We start from the raw sequence: 26741 nt of genomic DNA on the forward strand, positions 1-26741 counted from the left end.
ATGTGTGTGTGTCTGTATGTGTGTTGTCAACTAAGAGGTCGAGATCTCAGAGATGGCTGGACCGATTTTGATCAAACTAGTCGCAAAGGAGTTTTGAGCGCTGTATGACAAAGCAATGCTTGGGAGCAACGGAAAACACGATTTTCTATTCTGTTACATACAATTGTTTCTAAGTACCAAAAAACTGTGTACAGCATCCTTTTTCATGACAATTTGCCTCGGACCGATTTTAGCACGGCTCGTTTTTGGCAACATAATCGTTAGAATATGACATATATTAACCAGATAATGGCAGATTTTTTTTTAATTATATTGTTTTAAACTACTTACAGCAATAAATGCTGGAAGAACATAACATCCATATACCATTCGAATCAGTTCGTCGAGATCAGCAAATGCGTGTGTGACAAATAATTTCACTCAATTTTCTCGGAAAATTTCTTTTCTACAAATTCAGATTCATACGAAAATTCGTATGCTCCCAAACAAAGTTCCTGAATTATGTTTGGACCTCTGGTTCCGGAACTACAGGATGATATATGAAACGAAATCAAAATTGTGTAACTCATTCTTCTCGTAGATGGCTGAACCGATCTAAGATTCAAATGAAATCTAAGAATCATCTAAGATGCAAATGAAAAGTTTCAAGATTCTTTTAAACATCTAGCTCTTCAGTCAGATCCAACTTCCGGTTTCGTGGATACAGGGTGATTAGTATAAAAATGTCTATTCCACATAAATTAATCAGGTTTATCGGGTTAGCAGATTTGGATAGTCGATAAAAAAAATTAACTTTTTTCAGTTTTAGTGGTATTCAGTTGTCGATTCAGAAGGCACCTAAAAATTTAATTCATGCTATGATTTCTTTGATGTCTTCACTGATTTTCAAATATTTTGAAACAAATGTAAACTATACAGCTATTCAGGTGAATTTATCTGACTTCGGCAATACCGATTTTAGAATTCCGGTTCCAGTATAAAATCGTTTCTCAAAGCTCAATCGTTTTCTCAAAAAAGCCTAATCAAATTTCAGAAACAAAAATTCAAATTGAATTAAACTTATATACAAAATTAATTACTTTTATACATACATACAAAAATTAATGAATTTTATCCAATTAAGCTTCAAAGTTGTACTCAAAACTGTAATTTATTCGTCATATGGCCATACGAATCGGTTTGGGTTATGCTGGTTCCTGAATACCGGCTCTGGAAGTACCTTAGATTACCGTAAACTCTAAAGTGGAACTTACATATCATGGCATGTTTAATCGATTATCACACTTCTAGATTTAAATTCGATTGTATTTGCAGTTTCGACATTACAGAGTAATGAGTGGTTACAATCTCAAATTGTCGCTTAAAACGACGGTCATTAAAATAATGTAATGAAAACTTAAACACCGAAGAATATTCATGCAAAAAACACATGCGAATTGATAAAAAAAAAAGGTATCATCTCACTGCTAGGTGGATTAATCACGTTTTTTTTCTTGCATTTTCGTGGCTACTGACAATGGAACGGGATAGTTTTCCAGTTTGTTTGTTTATTTCTATATATGCGGTTCTTTGACAAAGAACGCATAGCAACCAGAACAGTGTTGCCTAAAAAGAATGCCTATTTGTGGCAACTGACGGAAAATCACTCACAGACACTTTTTATTTCGATTTTTCTTCGGAGTGCCTGGTCGTGTCGTCGGTTTTAATATACGAGTATACGAGGTCGTTTCGTCGATTCCTACACTGAGGAAAAAGCAATTAAGAGTTTCATAAGACTAGGATTTATGAACGAAGTAGAAATCAATTCCATTAAGAAATAGAGATTTTCATAAACAGTCTTATGATTATTTTAATTGTTATCTATGCATAGTGTAATTATTCGTTTCATATATTTCATCAATAGTCCGTGATGTGAAAATGTCATAATTTTGTCGTATGATTTCAGTCTTGACAAGGATGGCAAAAGTGAAAGGAATCATTATTTACCAGCAGCTTTTGCATAACGATTTACCTAGTGGCGCACCAGAAATTTGCAGGAAGATATTACCGCCTTCAAATTTCTATCAGTTGGTTACGTAGCGAAGCAGTTTGGAATTGGGTAGTTGATTGGCGACAAAGAAATGTAAGTAATATTAAAAATCAGACATGAATTTATCGTTTCTTTTTTCAGGGAGTTAATGAGGTGATCTGCATGGATATCAGTTATGATGATGATTCAGAAATAGTTAATGTAGATTCCATAGACCTTACAAAACCAGGCGAACAGTTCATTTCCAATCGACTATCCGAACTGAATTTTGAATTTAAACGTAAAATCAAAGCACCCGAATGGAGATGCAACGCGTCAAACCGTTGATGAATTAACAACACCGACCGGACCCGGCTTTTAAAAGAAAAGCCGTTTATTGTAAATACTCCTGAGTCAATAGTCGAAAACGAAGGACCGTATACGGATGATCATGAACGTTTACGAGCCAATAAATAGCTAGAACAAATCAACGCTGGAGGTTCTGTGAATGAAAGTATTCGCGAAGAAGTCACTCACAACTGCTTACCTGCAGGAGAATCGGCATTTTATTATTCTAGCTGGACATCGACTATCGCAAACTTGAACTTGGAAATCCGGCTGATCCGTACCGTAAATAGAATCAAATATTTAAGCATTTGGCAACTTACATCGCAAAGCTGATGGTGAGTAGTAGTTTTATGATGTTACGTTGCTGTTTTATTGATGGAATAAAATTGCTCAAATATCAATCTGCCTTCATGAGAGTTTTCTGTAAACATTTCTAAAACTCATACTTTTTTTGGAAAGTCTTTTAAGTTATTTTTAGTTTGCTTGTACCCTGAATACTTGTTTAATAAGATTTAAAAATTAAGCAAAGAAACAAATATTAAACTTTGAACTTCGAATATAGAACATTCAAATGTTTTTATATTTTCGATTTTCGTTCGTTTTCAGATGTGCGACTACTTCATATGCTCCATGCTTTGAATATTGTTCTACTTCCTGTCCGAAACATGCTACGTAGAATATAAATCCATTGAGTATTATGTCGGTTCCTCGAGAGATTGTGAATAGCTGCAGCTATTCACAATCTCTCGAGGAACCGACATAATATTGAAGCTACAACTTATACTGCGTTTACCTGTTTCTTGGAGATCAAAATTATTCTGGAAATTTCCAGAGAAATTTGTCTACGGAACGGACCCTTTAGAGGAAGACTGTGAATAAGTTAAGTTGGTAGATTACCTCAAAAATAAGAAAAAATGTCGATCCTTTGTAATTACTTTATTTGCCACTATACGTAGAAACTACGTTCTATTTGCATAAACATAACACTTTTACCCGTCAAAATATCAGGGATATCCAAAAATGTATTAGTCAGCTTGGCTCAGTGGCTCGATTTGAAATTATTATTCTAAAATTGATCATAACTGTCCGATTAAACTTGCAGATAATTCATCGTTCGCTCATGCTATTCAATACAGATGTGCTATTTATAAAGCAGCTCAATTTGTTACAGTGTCAGATAAGATTTATGAGCTTATTGATATTAAAGAATTCATAAGACAAAATGATAAAATCCATTCAATTGATAGAGATTGAGAAATAGGAGAGTATGAAGAAAATTTTTTAGCTTTTAAGGTAAATGAGAGATCTGAGACAATGATTATTATTGATATGAATTCAATTGACGAATCCCCAATTTCAGTACACGAAATCTTAGGAATGTATTACTTTAGACTATGTAGTATTTAAGTTTATTGACAAATGTTAATATGAGAACATTGGTATTGTTACTATTACACAAATAAATAATACAAACCACGAATGTTTTTAAAAATTCAAAAACCACAATCAGTTGAAATCAATCAAATCAAATGTCAAAATGTGTTCCTTATGAAAACTCATGATAGTACCTCATGATCATTATAAGACGAAGTCAATGAAGTCCATTAAAGCATTTTTATGAATTTCATAAGACCATCTTATGAACATCTAATGTTGAAATCTTGAAAAATTTCCCCTCTATCTCATAAGACAAACTTATAGAATACAATTACAATCCTTATGTCTGAAAGTCATAATTCGTTCTTATGACTTTCTAAGATCATTTTGTCTGAGTGTAGATCATTTAAAACTCCAGGTACAATTTTTATCAACCAATACTATCGACTAAATTATCAATCATGTCATCTAAAGTGCCTACGGTAAAATTCAACAACATGCAGGAAATCCCAGTTCATGAATTTGGAATATAACTTTTAAGAGAAGGAATTCGATTCTTAGTCACATAACCCGGAACGATTGAAATAACAAAAAATATAGCTGTTGATACCATAGTTTTTTCTCCGTGTTTAAGCCTTGTTTGAAGCTGTCTCGATTTTCTCTTTTCACATGTTGTTACACATGTTGTTCTTGGCAACCCGGGTTTGGAACGAGTCGAGTTTATTTTCCTTGATGCACTTGGCTGTTTTGCTAGAAATGATTCATTCTCGTGTAAGTGCTGGAAGTATCTGGAAGTGAATTTTTTCGGCTTGTCATTGGCTTACTGCTAGTTTTAGTTGAAATCTTCTAATTCTGCTTTATCATTCTCCATCATTCAATACAACCATTTGTATTCTCAACACTTTCTTCTGGGTAGTGCAAAAAGTGAGAGCTCTTGTGAAATTCGTTTCAATAAAACTAGCTCATTTGCAGAACCAAGCTCACTCGGATCAAGACGGTGAACGGAAGACCAAGCAAAAGTTTTGAAAAGCGCAGCTGTTGAAGGACAACATAAGTCGGAAAGTTTTGCTAAAGTGTACGACAAAAGTGAATATATTTAGTAGCCAGAGGAAAAGTGTACCGACGAAAAAAACAAAATGGTGTTTCCAGAGGCATTGAAAGTGACGATCTACCAGAAATCTGGTGACCAAGAAAATTTTGTGATGTCTGTTAGTCGACATCGGGAAGTTTGTCACAACTACGAGAACTTGAAAAATGAAATTGTGGCCCGTTACCCGAGTCTGCTTCAATTTGATGAGATCAAGTTTTTCTGGATTGGTAAGTGATCGGCTTCGATGAAAAAGTTACAAATTTCATAACTGCGCATTTTCTTTGTTTTGATTATTAGTATAAAAGAAGGGGAAGGGTGTTTTACTTTTGTCATATGTTACAGCAGTGTTTCCGACTTTTTTGTTTGTTTTATGTAACGGGTATATGCTAAAGTGTTTGGTTTGGAAATTGAACAAAAAATTAGCTGTTAACCGTATGAATGCAAAACACTAGGAAAAATATCCGACTAGTCAGAAGTAGAATTGGTTTAGAACAAAATTTAACATAGTTTAACACATTCGCTGCGTAATGATATCAATGTAAATAATGATAACAAAGTTTTCATCCTAAATTTTTAAATGGCACTAGTTGTTTTAACAATAAAAAGCTTATCGGAAAATCACACTGAATATCGGATTATGGACATGAGGGATTTTTTTAGATTTGTTGAAGCTTTAAAATGAACAAAAAGGTTACAAATTCGAGAATTTAAATTTTACATAATATTCACCATCATTTAACAATCTGATGATACATAAATTCAATTTGTAGATGATGAAGGAGACGAGATTACCATTCTGAACCATGCGGATTACTTTGACTATATGGACTCGTGCGGTGCCGGTGGAGTTCAGAAGCGTCGCATTTACGTTAAAGGAGTCAATAATCCGAAGCAGGACTCAGTGCAAGACGCACCGATGGAGGAGTGTTCAGCGCCCAGGGATGATGCTGCGGCCACTCTCCCGGAGGATGTTCCCGTTCACATAAATATTGTTTGCGATGTGTGCGATGATACCATTCGGGGTCATCGATACAAATGCTTGCAATGTTTCAACTATGATTTGTGCATGCGTTGCGAGGCAAAGTATCGTCACAAGGATCATCTAATGGTGCGTATCCCAACACCGCAGATTAGTCGTCGGGGACCGTTTCGTCTATTTGACAAGCTGCGTGGTATGGCTACTGAAGTTAGCTCTCAATCGGAATTTGCGAATGCATCCGATGTGCGCGAAAACGAGTACGAGAATTGCAAACGCTCCAAGCGTTATCATCGCCGACATAGGTGAGTTTGATTGTTTTGTTTTGTTGCTATTCAGTGAAGCGATAACAGTGTGAGTCACGTGTGATTTACCTAGTGTAAGAAAGTCTTACGAATCGTAGACAGCTTTTTTATGTATATGGCATTAGTCATCAAAATCATGACTATTATTTTCATTGATCGGTGGCTTCAAGGTTCATTAGCTGCTGTGCAACATGAATGTAGGATGTTGCAACATGGACGTGATGTTGCAGTATGGATGTGTGATGTAGCAGTATGACATTGTTGCCAGCTAATGAAAATGATTTGTGATTTTAGTTTTCGAATAAATAAAAGTACTAATTTTTCATGTTTTCCATGAATTACAAAAAAAAAACAACATAAAATTACAATTCAAGACTTTGTGACTAGCTTAAAAATACCTACTATTATTATCAATTAATTTGATACGAGTATAAATTTCGAGCCCATGATTGAACCTAGAGTTCAATATGAAGTATTTTAGATACTGACTACCATACAAAATTAAAAGGTTCAAACTCAACTTTTTCTTTTTTTACAGCAAGGACCGCGAGGAGTCCCGTGAGCAGCGCGAAGAGAAGGAACGCAAAGAACGCAAACATCGCCGGGAACGCTCTGCCAAATGCGCCGAAGAGCGTCGCAGTGCTCGGTACGGGCACGGATCAGGACATCACTTCAACTTTACCCATTTGCTTAATCAAGTGATTGACCCGGCAAACATTTCAGCCTTTCTGTCAGCAGATGCTGCGGCGGCAGCAGCTGCAGCTGCTGCTGAGTCCGCCCATGAGGCCGCTCGTGCCACAATGGCCAACTGTCCTGTATTTGCGGCGACAAGTCATGCAAGTACCACAAGTACTTCGTCTACTGCTAATGCCGCCACAGCATCGGCATCTACTTCTGCTAAGACCGGGACAAACGTGACAACCGGTGACAATCGTGGAGAGACTTCTGCTTCGTCAGCTGGCACCAATGATTCAGCACGAAGCGAGAAAGTTCTCGATCTTTCCTGGTTGTCTCCAACACCGGAAAGTATTTCGAAAATTAATCAAACATTTTCAAAGATTTTGGACCCACTTGGAATGAATATTGAAATTCGTAGCAACGGTACTGCCCCAAAGCCTGCCCAGACGCAGACTCCACCGGAGGAGAAACAGGACAAAACTACTGAAACGGCTAATACACCAACAACCAGTACTCCGAGTCAAACTTCATCACTTGTTCAAACGAGCAACAAATCAACTGAAATTGATCCATTTGCAGATTTGAGACAAAAACTGGAGGCCACTCTACTCGCTGAAAGTTTGACCGAGAAAGGACAAAAAATGGATATGACGCACAGTGATGATGATGATGATGACGATTCACTATCTGTTAGCAGTGTTTCCTTATTGAGTGATAATGAAACCGGAAATAACGAAAAAACTGAAAAGAAATGGACGCTGGTTGATCTTCCGAACGATGAAGACAAACCAGTGGAAATCGCTAAAGATGTCACGGCGGAAGCAACTTCCATAGGCCAAGCGTCGGCAACACCCGTTACTCCGGCATCTGTTCCCGAGGTCTCTTCGGCTTCCTCGGCCAAAAACGTCGTAAATCCGATCGATTATGAACAATTGGGTAAAGCTTTGAAGCAACACATCGAAGCCGAAATGCAGGCAGCTGAAACATCTAAAAATAAGATAACACCAACAATTGCCACAGCTACAACGCCACCACCATCTACTCAAACTGCAATCCCTTTGCCAGCGTCGGTGAACCTACCAACTTCGACTGCAATCCCACTACCGTCACCAAATGCACCACAAATTTCTGTCCAGACTAATGTTGCAGCATCTAGGTTTCATCCATTTGTCCATGAATGGATGGCAGCTAGGAATCCGCTAGGAACCCGCTCACAGAACGCAACAATAACTTCATCCCAACCGATTCAAACGGCTATCCCGATGCCGGCTCCAGCACGTGCTTCATCCGGCACGGAGCCTGTCACATACAGTTCTCGTAAGTTAATAGCCGAAAGATCATTTTGCTAGGAAATATTTATTTATCAAGTATCATGCTTCTTTCTAGGATCCCACATCAACCATGCCGTTCATGCTATGATCGCTATGGGTTTCAGCAATGAAGGAGGCTGGCTGGTTCAACTGTTGGAGTCCGTTAACGGCGATATTCCGCGAGCATTGGACTTGTTGACGCCGCACAAATTTAATCCCTAAGCATTGGACAAAGTGACGATTTTTAAAACAAACCTTTTAAAATACACTATTTGTTACGATCTTTTTCGTACGAGTGCAGTGATTATAGCAATAAAGAGATAACCTTTGTGACACACTATGTGCACAATATAATACTATAAATATTACAGTAAAAGGTGATAGATGTTAGGCTTCATGCTACATACTTAGTGCATATTTTATTTCTTGTTTCTGTAATGACAGCAGCAAATATTTTGAATTCATGGAACTGTCACACGTTTTCTACTCGAAACATGATGAGTAAATTCAGTTGCTGGCTTATAAATTAACTATACTGGTTGCATATTTAATAATTCAACGTAAAATGAATAAATAACAATAAAAGAACTTTGTTCCGTTGGTTTTTTTTTGTTATATCACATCCTCTGCATCAGCTAGTATTTCATAGCTCTTTATCATCAGTTCACTTGCCAGTTTGCTCTCTATATAGAAATGTCGAGAATTACTTCATTACCTAGACAATTTACGTGTTGACACCCCCCTGTATACGCGCCTGTTCACAGTGCATATATTTTTTAAAGTGTCCAATCGATTCTCTACAACTTCTTGGACACCATTTCTGTACAATTTACAGTTTTCGAGTTATCATGATTAAAAAAAAGTGCATACAAAAATACATTTAAAAATCAGTATTGAGTTGAATCGGTTTGCCATTCTGAAAGCGTGTGCTAAGTGAAGTTGAAAAATGACGATTCTGATTCAGCCACATGAAGAAGACGGATCGTTTGAATCATCCATAAAACGCTGCTGGGGCTGCCAGTTTGTCTTGTTATAATTTCCAGATATTAATTTTAAAAGTGACAAATTATGCATCTAGAACTGAAAAGCGGCCCTTACACGTGACAATATTATTGTCAATCCGAAGTATTGTCAATACCATCAATCCAATTGGCTTGATAACTTTAGACCGAGTTTTTCAAAAAAAATCAAGCGTTTGGGGCTTTAAATATTGCAACTGAACATTAAAATATTGCGAGAAGAGGTCATTGCATATATTCAACAGTTTCTCTCTGGAAAGAAAGTATTGTCGGATTGATGCGCAGATTTGATTTTCTGACAATATTTTCGTCAATCCAATGAAGTTTCCATTACACGATCAAAAATATTGTCAATACTCCTTGTATTGACAATAATATTGCCTCGTGTAAGGGCCGCTTTACACGTGACAATATTATTGTCAATCCAATTCCCACATTATCAGATCCGAATGGATTCCGAATCAATTCCGAATCGGCGAGAAATTTTCATTCGGAATTTCATGTGGAAATCATAATGGATTCCGAATCAATTCCAACTCCAGTGCAACAACCGATTCCGAATGAACCGGTTCGCCAACAACCGGTTGATTCGGAAATCATTCGGAATTGAGTGAGAAGATGCGGACTGAATTGTCAATTCGTCTCTTCTTCTTCTTCTTTCCTGATTTTGCACGTTTTCGTGCTGATTTTCAGTTTATTTTTAAACGAAAACATTATATAACTGAATATACAAATTTAAATCTTCATGTTTTTCGGATATACAGAACTAGTAAATAACCAGTTCTTCTTAGAATCCCAACATAAACTATTGAAATTCGCTGGAAATTAACAAAACGGCCTACCTTAGTCAGCATCATCCATTCCTCTAGCTGGAGTGTAGTGAAATGGCTTAAGTCGCTTAAATTTCACACTAACACATTCATAAAATGAGCGAATATTCAATGACATTTATAATGTCACTGTCAATCAGGTTGATCGAGCAGCCAACTCAGGCGAAAATTCTAGCACTGAACCGATCGAGCACTAAAAAATCATGCAGTCGAGTAAGAATTCATTGCTCATTCCGTCATTTCGATAATGTGGGAAAGTATTCACCCCTATTCTGTACGTCGATTGATTCGAAATATTCCGATCGAATGTGAAATTTCCATTCTGCATTCCGTTCGAGTTGAATATGAACTCGAATATCATTCGTTCGAGTTGTTCAATTTTCAAACATTACTCGATCGACTTGCGTATGTATTACTTCTGTTCGGTTTAGAATCGTTCTAATTTGTTTATACAAATGTGACGGTTTCGTTTACTATGAAATGAATAATATAAAAAGAAAAAGAACGTGTAAGTAATGTTGACTACTTTGACGGTTAGTGTTCAAAATTTCAAATGTTCCCGAACGAGAGTCGATTGAATTATACAAGTCGAACGGAATAAAGAATGCAAAATTTCTACCTTGAACGAAAGTGTAGATTCCTCGTATCACAAAAACGTCGGATTACAGAATCAGGGTGATTGTCAATACCATCAATCCAATTGGCTTGATACCTTGAGTCCGAGTTTTTCGAAAAATTCAAGCGGTCATTGCAGAGGTCATTGCACATATTTAACAGTTTCTCTCTGGAGAGAAAGTATTGATGAGCAGTTTTGATTTTTTGACAATATTTTCGAATTGGTGAACTTTGAGCTAGATAAAACCATAGAAAACCGATTGGCACATTGTCGCAAAGCTTATTTACAGGTACCCGCATAGCGTTTTGGCTACCTGGGCAGCCATGGCCACCAGACGGCTACCAAAATTGATTCAGTGACGGTTGTCAAATCCTATTTGACATAACAATGTCGCCTGTATCTAAGTTAGCCGAGCGTTTTCATCTTCTCACCTTCGCTGAAAATGTCAAAGATTTCAATGTGGAAAAATCCTGGTGGATACGGTTGTATCGTTTGAGTTGTATAACTGCCAGCGGTGAGGCAGTCGGTCACCAGAATGTCTGCCAGCTATATTATACCAGCTGGCAGCGTTTAGTCAGCCGTCTGACAGCCATGCATATGCGGGTAGCGACACCTGACAATGAAAAATGGAACCAAGAAAAAGACGATTCTTTCGGAAATTTTCATATCGGCAGTAGTGATTTGCAACATTTTTATCGTTTATTCAAGAGTACAAATAGATATCAGCAATAAAAGTATACTCGGAGTAGAAGAAAATCGATTTCAAAGTGATTACTACTACTTTTTTTAGTGTTTATTTATCTATGATTAAACATGGAAAATCTTCAGAAATGAGTGAAATTGGGTAAGGTTAGGTTATTTCGGATCAACATTTTTTTAAACAGAAACCAGTGTAATGTTGATTTCTCGAATACTAGAATGTATAGCGATCGAGTACTATATATTTTGGATACTTTATTTGTTATTTCCAGGCATTTGAAAAATGGTATAAAAACAAGTTTAATGCACTATTCTGAATAAACGGTAGATTTCGCACAATGAACTAAGATCAACATTACCACCTCAGAGTAAAAACTTTTTCTTCAGCATCTACTATGATTTTTCACATGAATTTGCCGTTGCCAATTGGCATATTGTCGCAAAACTGAAATGTAGAGGCGCTGCTTGTTTAGAGATGGTATTTTCAGCAAAAGCTGTCAAATCGGTAGGAAAATTTCTAATTACTCCACCTTTTCAATGATTTTTTTTGAAAACGTGAAAATTCATTTGAAAAATCATAGTAGAAGTTGAAGAAAAAGTTTTTACTCTGAGGTGGTAATGTTGATCGTAGTTCATTGTACGAAATCTATCGTTTATTCAGAATAGTGCATTAAACTTGATTTGATACCATTTTTCAAATGCCTGGAAATAACAAATAAAGTATCCAAAATAAATAATACTTGATCGCTATACATTCTAGTACTCGAGAAATCAACATTACACTGGTTCTGTTTAAAAAAAAATGTTGATCCGAAATAACCTAACCTTACCCAATTTCACACATTTCTGAAGATTTCCCATGTTTAATCGTAGTTTACACTAAAAAAAAGTAGTAGTAATCACTTTGAAATCGATTTTCTTCTACTCCGAGTGTACTTTTATTGCTGATATCTATTTGTACTATTGAATAAACGATAAAAATGTTGCAAATCACTACTGCCGATATGAAAATTTCCGAATGGGAGGATTTTCTTGGCTCCATTTTTCATTGGCAGGTGTCGCTACCGGTAAATCAGCTTTGCGACAATGTGCCAATACTGTGCACATGTGTTTCTTGGTAGAGTAGTTCAAATGAACACCGGCGTTTATTTTATTTATAATAAACGTAGATTTCCCAGTGCAATAGTAATGCAGTTGAGCAACCCGTGACACCAAAAGCGCCGTCTGGTGTAAAATGCTCCTAAAATGCATGTACAAAGTTGCCTGCGCATTTAACACAACCACGGCGCAGGTAACTTTGTACATGCATTTTAGGAGCATTTTACACTATACGGAATCTTTAGGAATCTTTTATTCTTTTATTTGGAGCAGAGAAAAGTCCACTGATGTTAGTGTCTGCAAAGACACCATATTAACAAGATATCCAGCTCTCACATTTCCCGAACAATTTTTACCGGACGATCAGTCTTACGTAAATTTTCATTACAGAATTTTGTAAATAGATATACAATTCATACGGTAAATCTGATTAGTTGCCGAATACGGTAAAAACCATACTGTCCGTATGGTAAAATTATCTTCCAATAACCGAACTTCTGTGAAAACTGTTTGTCATGAAACTAACTGTCAAACAGTTTTTAGTAAGGTTTTTTATTAATCAAACGAAAAAAATCTTGAAGAGTTCATCGAAAGGATTGAGGTACAGGTGCAAAAGTTTTTAAAACAATAGAACCATTCAAAGCTTTTTGTTTACTTACCAGGCAGAAAAAAAATTTGTATCACCTGGCTGCCTACACAAATCGTTCGAGAGTAATTTCTGGTGGAGTCGACGGATTGTGCAGTGTTTTGGAAGGCGTTCATAAAGCTTGCTTCATTTAGAATTGGAACAAACTTGCGCTCATATTGTGGCGCTCCTGGTGGACGGATTTGGAAGTTCTTGGCGCCCACGTGTCGGGAATTTTGTCAGCTTCACGTATGATTTTTGACATTCCGCAAATCGACTGTACTTTGTAAACAATCAACATGGAAGCCGAAAGAAGGGAAAAAATTGTGCACGGTTATTTGGAAAATCCATTGTGGTCTGCATTTAGGCTAGCTTAACAGCTAGCCCAGAAATACCTTATGGCGCGTTATCAAACGGTATAAGGAAACATTGACGACAACTCGGAAGCCTCAAGCCAATCGTCGAAGTGGAACCGACGACACGACCAGACACTCCAAAGAAAAATCAGTATTAAAAGTGTCTGTTAACAATTCACCTTCAGTTACCATAAATTGAGCAACCCCTTGGTTATGATAAAAATAATCTTCTGGAGCAACACTGCTCTGGTTGCTACGAGCTTGTTACCAAGGCTCTTTAAAAGTTCAAATAAACATAAACAACTTAAACAAGTAACGAGAAGAATTTTTCAATTTTCATTCAAATTCAACCGACTGCTTCCTCTATTGCGGAAGATTCAAATTCGATAGGGATCGTCATCCAGTCGGATAACTCAACAAATTAGCAGTTTCGATCCCATCGGTGACTATAGTGATATTTCATTAACGGACCTTTCGGGGACGTGCGTTACATCCAAAAAACCAGAGTCCGGTACTTCAATTACCCGAAGGTAAAAGCTTCAAACATCAACATTATTCAAACGTATAATTTCTTCTTAAAACTTTCTAGGCAACTTCAGATGAATCTCGGATTTTAAAGTAATTCAAATTATCTGGTTTGCGTTATTTTTTTTCGCAAAATAAGCTTTAAAGGATCAATTAAAAAGATGGCAAAATTAAATACTGATTGTTGCTCTTCAAGAATTTCCGCATATCAGTTCGAAATGGATATTCGTCTAATACCGATTTTTCATATGAGACGAGAGCTTTTCTCTTGACAACATGATATCACATTTAAATAATATTGGATGAAGATTAATGATATAAATTAAGATATTGAATTAAAATACTGTTATTACTGTTAATATTATAAATGTTTTTGATAAAACCAACAAATATGTGCAGTAATTGAGATATGGACACAAACTCCTTAACAATAAATTTTCTGGAACGGTTCTTTAATAAACGGAAGATGATTATCAGACATACAATAACGATCTGTAAATTATTTTTCATGCAATGTATTTTTTTAATACATATATTCACTCTGATTTCTGATTCGATCAAAATACTGGCTCGTGGTGAATGTATGTATTAGAAGAATTCCACATTTCATGAAACATCATGAGCAGATCGATATTTACACAATCTTCTCATTTTATTGGTTTACATACAGAAAAAACCGTGTTTTTTCTCACAAATTGTATTCTACAAATTTATACGAAATTTATTTGTTTTTATTACCGAAACCGGTAGCCACGGTGAAGGTAACTGTTATTCGAAAACAACAGTTTAGTCTTGGTTGCCAGTAACATATATTTTTCGAACGACTTCATATTGACATTACGAGTTACTGAGGGGTAATTAAATTTGTGATACAGTTTTAATAGACGAGTGGCAGGTCGTGTCGTCGGTGGAACTGTCGACCGGAAACTGCGTGGTAAGATTTGGAAGACGATTAAGAGGAATCCTAATCTGTCGGACCTATAGTACCGTAAGGAGAACTCGACTCCGGGAAGGAATCAAGTCGTATCGAGCTAGCAAACAGCCAAATCGGACCATAAAATAGAATAGTGTGGTCAAAATTGTTGCTCGGAAACTATATGACCAGGTGCTAATCAAGTTCGACGGGTGTCTTCTGATGGACGATGAAACCTATGTCAAGGCTGATTTCGGGCAAATCCCAAATCAAAAATTTTACTTGGTAACGGCTCGGGGGGATGTTCCAACCAAATTTAAATTTGTTTTTGCCGACGAATTTGCAAGAAAATTTATGATTTAGCAGGGCATTTGCAGCTGTGGCAAAAAAAAAAACGACAGTTTTCGTTACAAATAAGACAATGACATCGGAACTATACCAAAAAGAGTGTCTTTGCCGTTCATTCGATCCCACGACCATCCCGTAATGTTTTGGCCAGATTTGGCAAGCTGTCATTACAGTAAAGTCGTTCAAGAATACCCACTTGTACGCGGCGGGCAGATTTTCCCCCAGACGGCTGGCTATGTCTGCCAGTCTGGCAACAATGCAACAACCGTCTCCGGCAGAGAATTTCGCCTAGCGGTTATTAACGGTTCTTTTCTGTCATATTCTTGCCAAACAAGATTGTCAGAACCGTTTTGAATCGGTTCCACATTTTAAGCGTCTTTGTTTTATTTTTTCAATAAAAGATACATATGAAAGGCAATAAGTTCTTGCCTTCATATATACTAATCATGGAAAATGTTATTGCCAATAACATTGCTTTCACACTACCAAACATACCCATATTTCAATGTCAGTTACCTCGTCTCAAGATTGGTTTTTTGTACGTACACGCGGGATTGACGAATATCAAATGAAGTCGAATAAAAAAAAAAAGAAAGAGGAGGGAAATAAACAAGACATAACGACGAGAGATAACGACGCAATTTCGCCTGGACAATTTTGACAGCAGCCAGCCTTCTGACGGTTGCCAGAATTCCTCACAAGCGGGTGGTATGCAGAGAAAGGGGTCCAGTTTGTTCCGAAAAACCTTAACCCACCCAACTGCCCCCAGTTTCGCCCTTTTGAGAAATACTGGGCAATCATGAAGAGGAGACTCAAGGCAAATGGAAAGGTTGTCAATGGCATCAATCAGATGACGACCTGGTGGAATAAGATAGCTAAAACGATGGACGAAGAAGATGTGCGCCGCCTAATGAGTCGTGTTACAGGAAAAATTAGAGAATTCCTTCGAAACCGTGACGAATAATTTCGTCCGTATTTTTTATTAAAAGTATGAAGAAAACGCTACATTTGCATAAAAAAAGATCTTGAATTCATTAATAAATAACTGAAATACAGGCAATTGTCTTTGTTCCAATTCTATCTCAAGCAAGCTTTAATTCCGATCAGCCGGAACATTTAATTTGATTTTTATTGTGGAATAAAACCATAGCCACAACAGGTTGGAATTTCTTTCATTCGTTTTTGTGAATTTGTGTTGTTTTTTGAAATCCGAAAATCCAGAATGTTAACCAAAGCAAAACAAACAAATAAAAAATTACCAAATAATCAGTTAGATCCAATTGGTTCACAGTTTACGGTAGTTGTTTGACATTTCAATTACCGAACGATCGGTAATCAATTTAATTACCAAACTGATTACCGAAGGTTCAGCTGTTGAAAATTCGGTAAAAAATTACCAAATTCTGCGAAATTTTCTAAGTGTGTAAACGACGGTTTAAAAAATTAAAAACCCATTATCCTTTAATTCCGGAAACGGAAGTTGGATCTGGATCAGGCTTTTTTTGAGGTCATAATGCCTTTCATTTGAATCTAACTTTGTAAAAATCGGTATATCTTCATCTCTGAGGAATCGGAATGAGTTTCGTTTTGGTATATGTGATCACTATTTTCGGTAATTCCGGAATCGGAAACTGGGAACCGGTACAGCTAAAGTGTACGCATTTGGTCAGCTGTCAACAGAATCTTCAAATGATAGAAATTGTTAAAGCAGTTTTAAGAAACACGGTGTCCTTTTCAAATGTAACAAATTTCAATTTCAAGTGTGGTGTTTGCCAAATGGCTTGTAGGTAGAAGCGAAATGGCTTGTAGGTAGAAGCCCATCCTAAAGTGCAATGTTTATCTTAGTATATTACAACATATAATTCTGTTGTTTATTACATCATGTATTATTATTATTATTTTTATTATTATTATTATTATTATTAGAAGAGCGTAACTTACACTGCGACATTTACTGTTATTGTATATTGTTTCATATATTATCGTCTTACACTATTTTATGTTGTTTTATACTATGTTGTATGGTATTATACTGCATTGCATTATATCATATTATATTATATTATATTATATTATATTATATTATATTATATTATATTATATTATATTATATTATATTATATTATATTATATTATATTATATTATATTATATTATATTATATTATATTATATTATATTATATTATATTATATTATATTATATTATATTATATTGTATTCTATTATATTATGTAATATTATATTGCATTATGTTGTATTATATTATATTATAGGGTTTATTATGAGTAGTACCTTTGCGCAAAATATAAATTTGTTTTTCCTTATAAGTTATCATTTTTAAAGTAATCTTTTAACTAACTATCAAGATCGTCACAAGGTGAGCTTGGTTCTCACTGGTTCCTGTTTAATGCCTACACGTGTGTCTGTGGTGACAATTGGTCGAGGGAATGCGTTGATGGCAGAATGAGAGGATGAGAAATGACATATAAATTCAAGTAATATAATACCATAGCGTATCGCAACATATCATTTTATTCATTCTATTATTTATTATATATTTCATTGTACTATATTATATTGTTTTTCATTACTATATTTATTGTTATTATTATTAATTCGTCATCAATAATGATAACATATATTATTTTTATAGATGTGGATATTATTATTGTTATTAGAAGAGAAATATTCTGTTTCCTGCAGTAGTGCGAAGATAGAAGAGCATAACTGACACTCTACATTAACTGTTATTTTATATATTGTTTTATAATATATTATATTATATTGTATGACATTGTATTATATTATATTAAATTAAATTATATTATATTATGTTATATTGTATTATTTTGTAATCTATTATATCTTTTCATGTTATATTAATTTCATTACACTATGTTTAATTGTATTTTTCAATATAAAACATTTTGCACGGGGGCGTAAAGGGTAGGGAGCATCAGGGCATCGGACGAATTGATGACTGGACGAGGGATTGTGGATAACCAGCCCAAGTCACTTGAAGGAAACTTGTTTCCTTCTGAAGGTTTGAAATGAGTCTGACGCGGCCTTCTCAAACAAACCATCAGGCGGGTTCAAGCATGTATAGCGATATGCTTTATCCATGCACTGGATATTATGGTTGGAAGAGCATCTTTTATTCCCGCGGAATACGAGTAAGTGACTCTACTTACATATCCGCCCAATCCTTTTTGTTCGCTTTTCGATAACAGCTATAGTAAGAAGGTAAATGGATGAGTGATATCGGAGCTACTGTAAGTCTACCCGCATCAACTGGCAAGTCTTTGAACTGATGGTGGCTTCACTTCACATCATTCACATCACATCACTAAATCAAATTCTCCAAAGATGGAACTTTTATTTATTTTAATCAACACGGTGGCGGCAATTCCTAGTTTTGCCCTGGGTGCAAATTTTCCTAGGTACGCCACGGCATACACCGACATTTTTCGATCTCGGCAAACTGATTCCAATGAGGCATATGACACTTGTTCCTTTGAATTTAGGTTCAAAAGTCGGTTTTCGCGGTGATTGCATAGCCTTTCTAAATGACGAAGGCGGAAAAAAATAAACCTTTTTTGGTTGGATGAGATTGGGACTTTTTTTTAGTTTTTCATTCCGTGGGTCAACGTAGTTTTTAGGAATGATCCCTAACAACGATAACGACGACCAAGTCTTTGAAGATGAGGTGGGAGAACAAATTTCACGCAACCGGCTTAGAACAGAAACCTTCCTCCACAAACAAGCAATTTTATCCAGTTTTTTTTTAGAAAAAACAGAATGGCGCGTACTAAAAAGTAAAGTTTATTCGATCAAGGCTGAATTTCGGAACATAAAGTTATGAAAAAAGCTTGGAATATTTTTCAAAAAAATAAATATCGAAAACTTTGATGTTTTGGTTTATAATCAATCTAATTTATTTTTCCATACAGTCACACTGTTATATCGTACAATTTTGCTTTAGGTTACAATTTTTTGTTGCTTTCGGGTTTAATTTGCATGCTAAATCTCACAAGTGATTCATTTATTTTACAGTTACAATTATTCTTGTTTAGCCTAGTGTTTCTCTCCTGGAAACCTCGTGTTTTGTTCGATTTTTTTTTATCAAACTTACGATTTCCGAAGAACGCCTCCTTGTTCTGTAAGTTCGTGCTGGTTCCAGTATGTGCATTCTGATGACTCGTAAGACTAATAAATTAAAACGTTATGTACAAGCGAATCATTGCTTTAAAAATTAATACCTTAATACTTAGGAGACCATTGTAACTTTGAATTTGATTATGCTACCTTTCAAGGGAGTGGAAAATGCCCGAATAACTTGTATTTTATGTATATTAGTTTTGCTATCTTACAACTATGTACACGATGTTATCCGCTTGCGATCATTTCGCAAACGTGTAAGCGAACCATTGCCTACAGAATCTTAAAACAACATTTAAAGTACGATTGGCTAGAATTCCGAGGTTACAAACAGAAAATGTAGTTTGAAATAAATTAGCTTTACATAATATCTTTGCGTACTAAACAAAAGTAACGTATGATCATTCCAAAATATTGCAACTTGTTGGGTTTTACTCCAAGCAACCACATCGGGGTCAAAAAAGCATATCAGGTGTTCAGGTTTTCAAATAATCCAATCCAAGGTGCTAGGTACGGTTCGGTCGGGGACATCGAATCTTTATGGGCTACCCTGTATGCTATCATCGCTCTCCAGATATGTCACGTAGGAATCGGTGCTGTCCGGATGGTGGCCACTGACGTCCATGTTTGAGACTAGTGGCGCACCCTGGCCCTGTGGTGGCATCGGTGGCATTCCCCCACCGCCTCCATCAACGCCAACGTCGTAACCGTGCATCTGAAACAAAAAGGGGAAAGTGTTAGATACATGATTATCAATCTTATTTTTCGTTTGTTGGTTTTTAATATCTCAACTGGATTGCTATCTATGTTATATTCATCATGTTGTAACTGTAACAGTAGTAGTATTCATTATTCGTAACTTTTTAGCATGAACATCCAGGGTAGTTCTAGCTTTATTTGGATCAATCTAATTCAACGACATTATTATATTCCAGAGCTCACAGTATTAATGTTAAAATCGCTGCTTTTTCAAGTTACATATTTTTGGATAGCGGAATTGTTAAATTGTTTTAATTATAATATCAATGTTGGCCGCATTGTAAGCACCAGAAAATTCCAAGAATATCGAGTGATTAAATGAACATCTGCAAATGCCTTGCCAAATCATTAACCTGAGGACCAAATTGAAGAGAGTTTGAAATTTACCTGGAAATTTCATGGATTTCAATACACTTCAATTTTAGAAGATCACAATCAATACTACTTTCGAGTAATTCCAGAAGATCACAATCAATACTTTCAATAATGAAAAGGAAAACTATTTCAGATCTACGATGAAAACCTATTTTTTTATCGTTTTAAAATATTTCCGAAAAAAATTAGAAATCATATAGTTTGAATATGATGCGTTTGGGCAGGTTTGAGGAGTTGTTTTAATAAACCAGCGGAGATTCATTTTATATCATTAGAACTAAAAACTTTCCGGAAGACTTCCGAAGCATTATGGAGGTAGAAGTTTTTTTATACTCGAATTAGAGTTTTTTTTATACTCGAATTAGATAGCAGAAGACTGTAACGGAAAATTTGTGAAGGACTAGAACAATATTACTGAAACCTACAAAGGCATGATATCTTCCGAAATCTCTGATTTGCAAAAAAAAACAATTTTTCTAAGTTCATATCAGCGAAACATTTCTTTTTTTCCAAGAAGGCTTTCCCTGAACGGACACTTCTGGAAAGACATCTTTCTAAGGAAACCGTTTTGAAAGTATTTTTTAGAACGTTTGAAGTTACTGTCTTATAAATTTAGAAAACTCTGGAAGGAAACTGTATTCGCTTTGATTTTTTTTACGAATTTCTACAATTATTCAGCAAGATTGTAATTTGCAAAAATTAAATTAAAATAATTATAATTCCGAAACTTAAAATTCTTCTTTTTGGACTACAATATTAAAGCATGCTTTTCCTATTTTTTAATGGAATTCTCGTCGCACTAATCGTTTCCATACTGAGGCTGTGAACCATTTTGCGGTTAATTTTAACTTTTGATTGAAATCTGACATTTGAGCGGTTATTTTGTGTCGAGTAGTTAACTTTAACTAAAACTGCGGCCCATTTCAAAATTTGACGGGTGGAAAGTTATTTGGGTTTATTTTCCACTAGAAATAATTTCATCTGAAGAATTAGTATTAGAATTTTCATTGTAAGATTTTTTTCAGTGTCGGAAAATAACCATCGATCTGTCAAAAATAACCATGCTCTCGAGCAGGGTTATTTTTGACAACATCAAATTAACCGCTCGATTGTCAGATTTTAACCAAAAGTTAAAACAGTGGGTGGACAACTCTGTATGAATCTGTATTGAAGAATCCAACCAACTCTTTTGCGATCGCTGCCCTGCCCGAGTGGCGAGCTTTGAACTAAGCGATTGTGATAATTTTCAGATTTTGCTTGAAGATTCGAACAAAATGCAGGGTTTTTATTTTTTTCCTATGAATCGAATACTAACATACAAAAACGTGTGAAAATTTGGTAAAAAATCGATCATTATTGATTCAGTAACTTTCCGTGGTATGTTTGATTGATATTTATGGAGAAATCGTAACATGAAATACCAAGTTCGAAGAAGTGAGGTTGGGTACTGTTTTTATATCTGGGATATTCTTTGTTTTTTGGGTTGGATTTTGAGATTAATTGATAAATTATGATCAAAAGTTTTATGACTAGTCTATTTACTCATGTTTTATCATCTAAATCAAATCTGTATGTGAACTGAAAATTTCAAATTTCATCCGCGATTGTCAAGAGTATAGGATAATTTGAAATCATATGTTTGATGACAACACGTGAACAATCGTTTTTCTTACCCATATTTGTAAGGTTTGCTATTTGCATTCTTTCAAACTCAAGTAAATTGAAAAATTCGTCAAAAATTTTTCTAAATACATGGGATATGTCAAAACAATCACCATAACGCTATCTCGTGGTGACCACGCTGATTGGATTGTTCAATTGAGTTTAGAAAATCTGCACACAATCTGTATTCTGTATAAAATCTGTATGTGCATATAAAAATCTGTATAATATAGATAATTCTGTTTAAATAGCATCTCTGCATACAACACAGAACAAACTTTCAAGCTAGAACAAACTTCCATTAAAGCATATGAAGATAAACATTAGAAAAGGTCCCAAGTGCAAATGACAGTTTCTCCTTGTTTGATTATTACGGTCCAGTCGACAATTCTTTCATAAAACACTTCACATAGAATAATGACTAAAAGCATCAACTTTCGACTTGCACTGTAGAATTGATTGGAAATTACTGAAATATGCCGTAATAATTAGAAGAGAAAGTAAACAAAGAGAAACTGTTATTCGCACTTGGGATCTTTTATAATGTTCATCGAGATATAAGTGAAAACTTTTCAGAAGCCTGGCAGTCAGAGATGCCAGATCTGCAGATTTGTCTGTAAATCTGCAGATTTTGTACATAGTGCTGCAGACATTTTTTGTTGTGCAGACTTTTGCAGACTTTTGAAGATCGAGTTTTTCGCAGACTTTCGTCAAAATTACAGACTTTTGAAATTGTCACGACCTTCTTTTTTTCTCTTCAAGTCAGTTTAGCGCGTCATACTTTATAGAGAAAATCCTGCCAGCAAGACACACTTGCTAACTATAGATTTTTTTTCTGATATAGTGGTTTTCAGCTGGACATAGAATGCGACGGAATCGTCGCAGAATAGCGAAATAATGAGCGTCAGAACCACAGATGCAAGGTTTGCAGATTGGTATGTAAATTTGCAATTTCGTTTGTTAGCAGACTTTGCAATTAAGCCGACTTTTTTGCAGATTTTCGAAATTTTTATAAACAATCGTCCATTTTAATGACTTTTGCTTTTACTGTAGGGTTTTTGTTTGGTTTTTCTCGTCATACTCTTAAATGTTGAGCTCGTATACGAGCATTTGTAGTACGCAGTCGCCCAAAATTTCACCTGGCAAATTTTGGCTTGTGGTCTCGCTATCTTTGCGGCATTTTGCCGCTATCTTATCGCATCGCAATCTTTTCTAGCCGATAGCGAAAATTACTATATACAGACTTTTGCAACCCTGTCTGAAGATATTTAAAATTTTTACCTGGCATCTCTGCTGGCAGTAGTCAAAACAACGCAAACTAGAGGTGTGCGAAACAGCTCATATTGGTAAGCAGCTCCGAACTAGGGATGTCGGAAATTTCGAATTACTCGATTATTTAATAATCGAGTATAATTTTGAAACTAATCGATTGAAATTTATTCGATTATCTGAGTTAATAATCGATTACTCGATTATTGACTCGATTTTTATTATGGAATTTTTTTAATTATTCGATTAGCTCAATAATCGAATATTAGTTCTAGGCTAATCGATTAATTATTACTCGATTATCTGGGTTATTGATCGATTACTCGATTAATCAATCGATATTACGACATCCCTACTCCGAACCGATCAGCTCACCAAAATGAATCGATTCTATGTATCAGCTCATCAGCTCATCAGCTCATTTAGATTGAACTGATGATTAATGTTGTGGCCCGTTTTTCTTGCGCCATGAGAGGTAAGATTGCTTACTGATAATGTCTCATTGAATCCGTTAAAGAAGGAGAGATGCAGGCATGTTAGAAATAACGAAACTTGGTGCAATTTTTTTCTCGCTTAGAACTCGTTCTTCAAGAGCCGAAGATCCATTCAGCTCGTATCGTATTCCCCTCTTCAACAATGCGGCGGACTGGGTAGCAAATGAGTGAGCTGGTGAGCTGCGGTTCTTTTAAAAATAGCTGTGAGCTGTCAGCTCACTTTTATGATTCGATTCATTGGAACAGCTCAGGATCGAATTGCCCATCTCTAACGCAAACTGAAATCGATTGTTTTCCAAAGAAGGGCGAATATTACAAAAGTAAATAAATCGAGTTTCTATTTCTTGAGAATCTTGAATGCTTCGAAATGGTACAATTTTGCCTAGAAATTTTGATTCTACAAAAATCTTAACCTAAGTAATACAAAGAACTATAAAAGGTGAAAGTGTCATTCCATTCGTTTTCGTAAGTTTCGCCCTCCGTGTTTCATGTCATTGTTTTTCGAACTTTTCTCTACTGGAAATAATAAATAAGGAGAATAGTTGAGACTCATCCAAAATTGATTTGAGAATATGCGATAATTCCTGAATAGGAAAAGAAATCAAATTTAAAACATTCATCGATGTTTTTCTTCATTTGCTGTCAAAGTTAAACTCGCTCTCCCTTGAAAAACAGCTGAATTGTGTCATTTTCTCACAGATTTCCCATTTCGACCGTCCCACGACAAATGGGCCTAACTGCAAATGACAGTTTCTCTTTTACGACTTACCGAACAGATTTCATCTGTTTTTCAAAGAAGGACGAAACTTACAAAAGTTAACAAATCAAGTTTCTCTCTCCTACCAATAAATGCTTCAAAACCCAACAATTTTGCCTAAAAATTCGGATTCTACAAAAATCTCAATCTTAGTAATACAAAGAACTATAAAAGGCGATACTGTCATTCGATTTGTTTACGTAAGTTTCGCCCTCCATGTTCCATGATAGCAAACAGGGCGATACTTAAATTGCTTGTAAGGAAAGGCGAAACTATTTTTTCCCTTTACTTTAGATGGTTTCAAACGTTTTACTACTGGAAATAGTGAAGGAAACGTCAAAATTACCCGCAGATGTCTCAGTCGCGAAAACCAGCCAATTGCACGAAAAATGCGCAAGGGCGTATCTTTATAATTCACACACGAAGCATAACAGTAAACAAATCGAAAAAGGGTGAAACTCTTTTTATGCTCATTTATTCAGTGGATATAGAAGGAAAGTGGTAAAATTTGCATGCCTTTTGAAGATAAACTAACAATTCATCGACTAATCATAAATTGATGTTAGATGTGTCAATGTTAGATTCGCCTTTCTTTGAAAAACAGCTGATTTTATATTTGACGCTTTACTCTTCGCAAAACTTTCAAGGTAAAACTACAAGCTTTCGATTTATGTCAAACCGATTCTGAGCGGTTCTGCCAGTCTTCTCTATGACAAGAATCCGATTGAAACATAACCGTTAATAACCGATTGGGAAAATTCTCTACCGAAAACGGTTGTTGCATTGTTGACTGCATCATTCTGTCAAAACGCCAGTAAACATTTGGCAGACAGTCAGTCGTCTGGGAGGCGTCTATCCACCACGTACAAGTTACCGGGCGGTTGTTTAACCGACTACTCCCAAAAATTTCTATTAATGATGAATCAATACTCCAATCTCTGGAACTGTTCTACTAGTTGAACTACCTTGGAATCTAATGTCGTTTTCGCTTGATGCCAAACCTAACCCAGTTTCCACCCTAACTGCTGTCAAACCGTTTGTTTGAAGCTAGTTTCGAACGTAGTTGAACTGAAAATGGAGTCAGTTTCGAACCTGGTTTTTAAATCAGGTTTACTCAAAGCCCCGTTGCTAAGTGCGAACTCAACACAGTTTCATGAAAAGTGTTTGTTTGATGAAACTACCCTGGATCAGTTTCAGTTTTCTCAAGCGAAAACGACATAAGTGATCACATCTCAAAAGGCAATCCAACTTACATCTTGTATTTATATTTAGTCTTATATTCGTAAACCGCTTTCATTTATTGATTTCCTTCCGATAATGATATTCGAAAAAAAGATCTGTGATCTTAGATCTTAATATTAATTCAATTCAAAGAAGTGCGTTTTACGCTATCAACTCTTCTAGCCGAGACGGAAAAGTATGCAAATCAAATTTGCCATTCGTAGTTACTGACTCGTTCATTACGCTCCGCTAGCAGTCTTACCTGATTGACTAGATGCTGGAATGCAGGTGTGTGGGTATTGATTGCGCCGTTATTATCTAGATCGGAGTGCAACGCAAAATCCGACAAAGCCTTCCACGGCGGCTGATAGGCGGTCACCTCCAGACCGTGCAGATTCAATGGAGAATCATGCCGTACCGGGGAGCTGGCAACCATTGGTATTCCCTGCAAGCCGTAGCCGAGTTTACGACCTTCCTGTGTAGGATTTGAAAGAAAGTACTATCAGTGGTGTTGGTGAACGTGGGCCTCCGGAAGCTCAGTAGCTATTACCTTCTCCTGTTGCATCTGGAGTTTCATCTGGATGGTTTTCTTCTTGTCCTTGCAGCGTTTGTTTTGGAACCAAACTCGTATAACGCGGGGCGACAGACCGGTCATCTCAACTAGCTGTTCCTTCATCAGGGCATCCGGTCGAGGATTGCAGTTGTAGCAGGTCCTGTAACGAGAGAAATATCACCGATTGAGTCATGCTAATTATTATTACGAACTGGAACGATTTCAATTGACTAACAAGGCTGAACTAAATCGATGATTTCAATTTGCTTCCAATAAGTGTGCTAACAAGCTTGAACAGATCATTTGATGCTTGGATTATCGGTGACCATCAGGTTTCAAGCCACTATGAAACGTGTTTTATGTGAGATAATT

At 35.9% G+C, this 26741-nt stretch overlaps 2 protein-coding genes across 3 annotated transcripts in view; one reads left to right on the plus strand and one right to left on the minus strand.

Annotated features, from left to right (window-relative positions):
• The first annotated feature begins 4488 nt into the window (after positions 1–4488).
• Positions 4489–8680, plus strand: LOC131427622 (protein ref(2)P). Its single transcript, XM_058590992.1, has 5 exons — positions 4489–4645; positions 4706–5050; positions 5594–6104; positions 6643–8099; positions 8169–8680. Exons 2-5 carry the CDS (start codon positions 4870–4872, stop codon positions 8312–8314), a joined length of 2295 nt encoding a protein of 764 aa, XP_058446975.1. The 5' UTR covers positions 4489–4645; positions 4706–4869; the 3' UTR covers positions 8315–8680.
• Positions 8681–19038: 10358 nt separating this feature from the next.
• LOC131427626 (insulin gene enhancer protein ISL-2B) overlaps positions 19039–26741 on the minus strand; it is a 135022-nt gene continuing 127319 nt past the window's right edge. The window contains exons 6-8 of one of the 2 annotated variants that reach the window (XM_058590998.1): positions 26367–26529; positions 26079–26291; positions 19039–19994 (exon numbers count right to left, since the gene is read on the minus strand). In XM_058590998.1, coding sequence (XP_058446981.1) covers positions 19818–19994; positions 26079–26291; positions 26367–26529 — 553 coding nt within the window. In that variant the 3' untranslated portion in view covers positions 19039–19817. Of the gene's footprint in view, positions 19995–26078; positions 26316–26366; positions 26530–26741 lie in introns of both variants that reach the window. The other variant, XM_058590997.1, reaches the window with a different exon arrangement.

The sequence above is a fragment of the Malaya genurostris genome, chromosome 2, assembly GCF_030247185.1.
Source record: "Malaya genurostris strain Urasoe2022 chromosome 2, Malgen_1.1, whole genome shotgun sequence".
In the NCBI taxonomy this organism is placed as follows: domain Eukaryota; kingdom Metazoa; phylum Arthropoda; class Insecta; order Diptera; family Culicidae; genus Malaya; species Malaya genurostris.

Excerpts from the sequence above, each read along its gene's own strand:
- LOC131427622 (XM_058590992.1), top strand. The coding sequence starts at position 4,870 with ATGGTGTTTCCAGAGGCATTGAAAGTGACGATCTACCAGAAATCTGGT. Across the intron at positions 5,051-5,593 it reads GATCAAGTTTTTCTGGATTG|ATGATGAAGGAGACGAGATT; the intron begins GTAAGTGATCGG and ends TTCAATTTGTAG. Across the intron at positions 6,105-6,642 it reads CGTTATCATCGCCGACATAG|CAAGGACCGCGAGGAGTCCC; the intron begins GTGAGTTTGATT and ends CTTTTTTTACAG.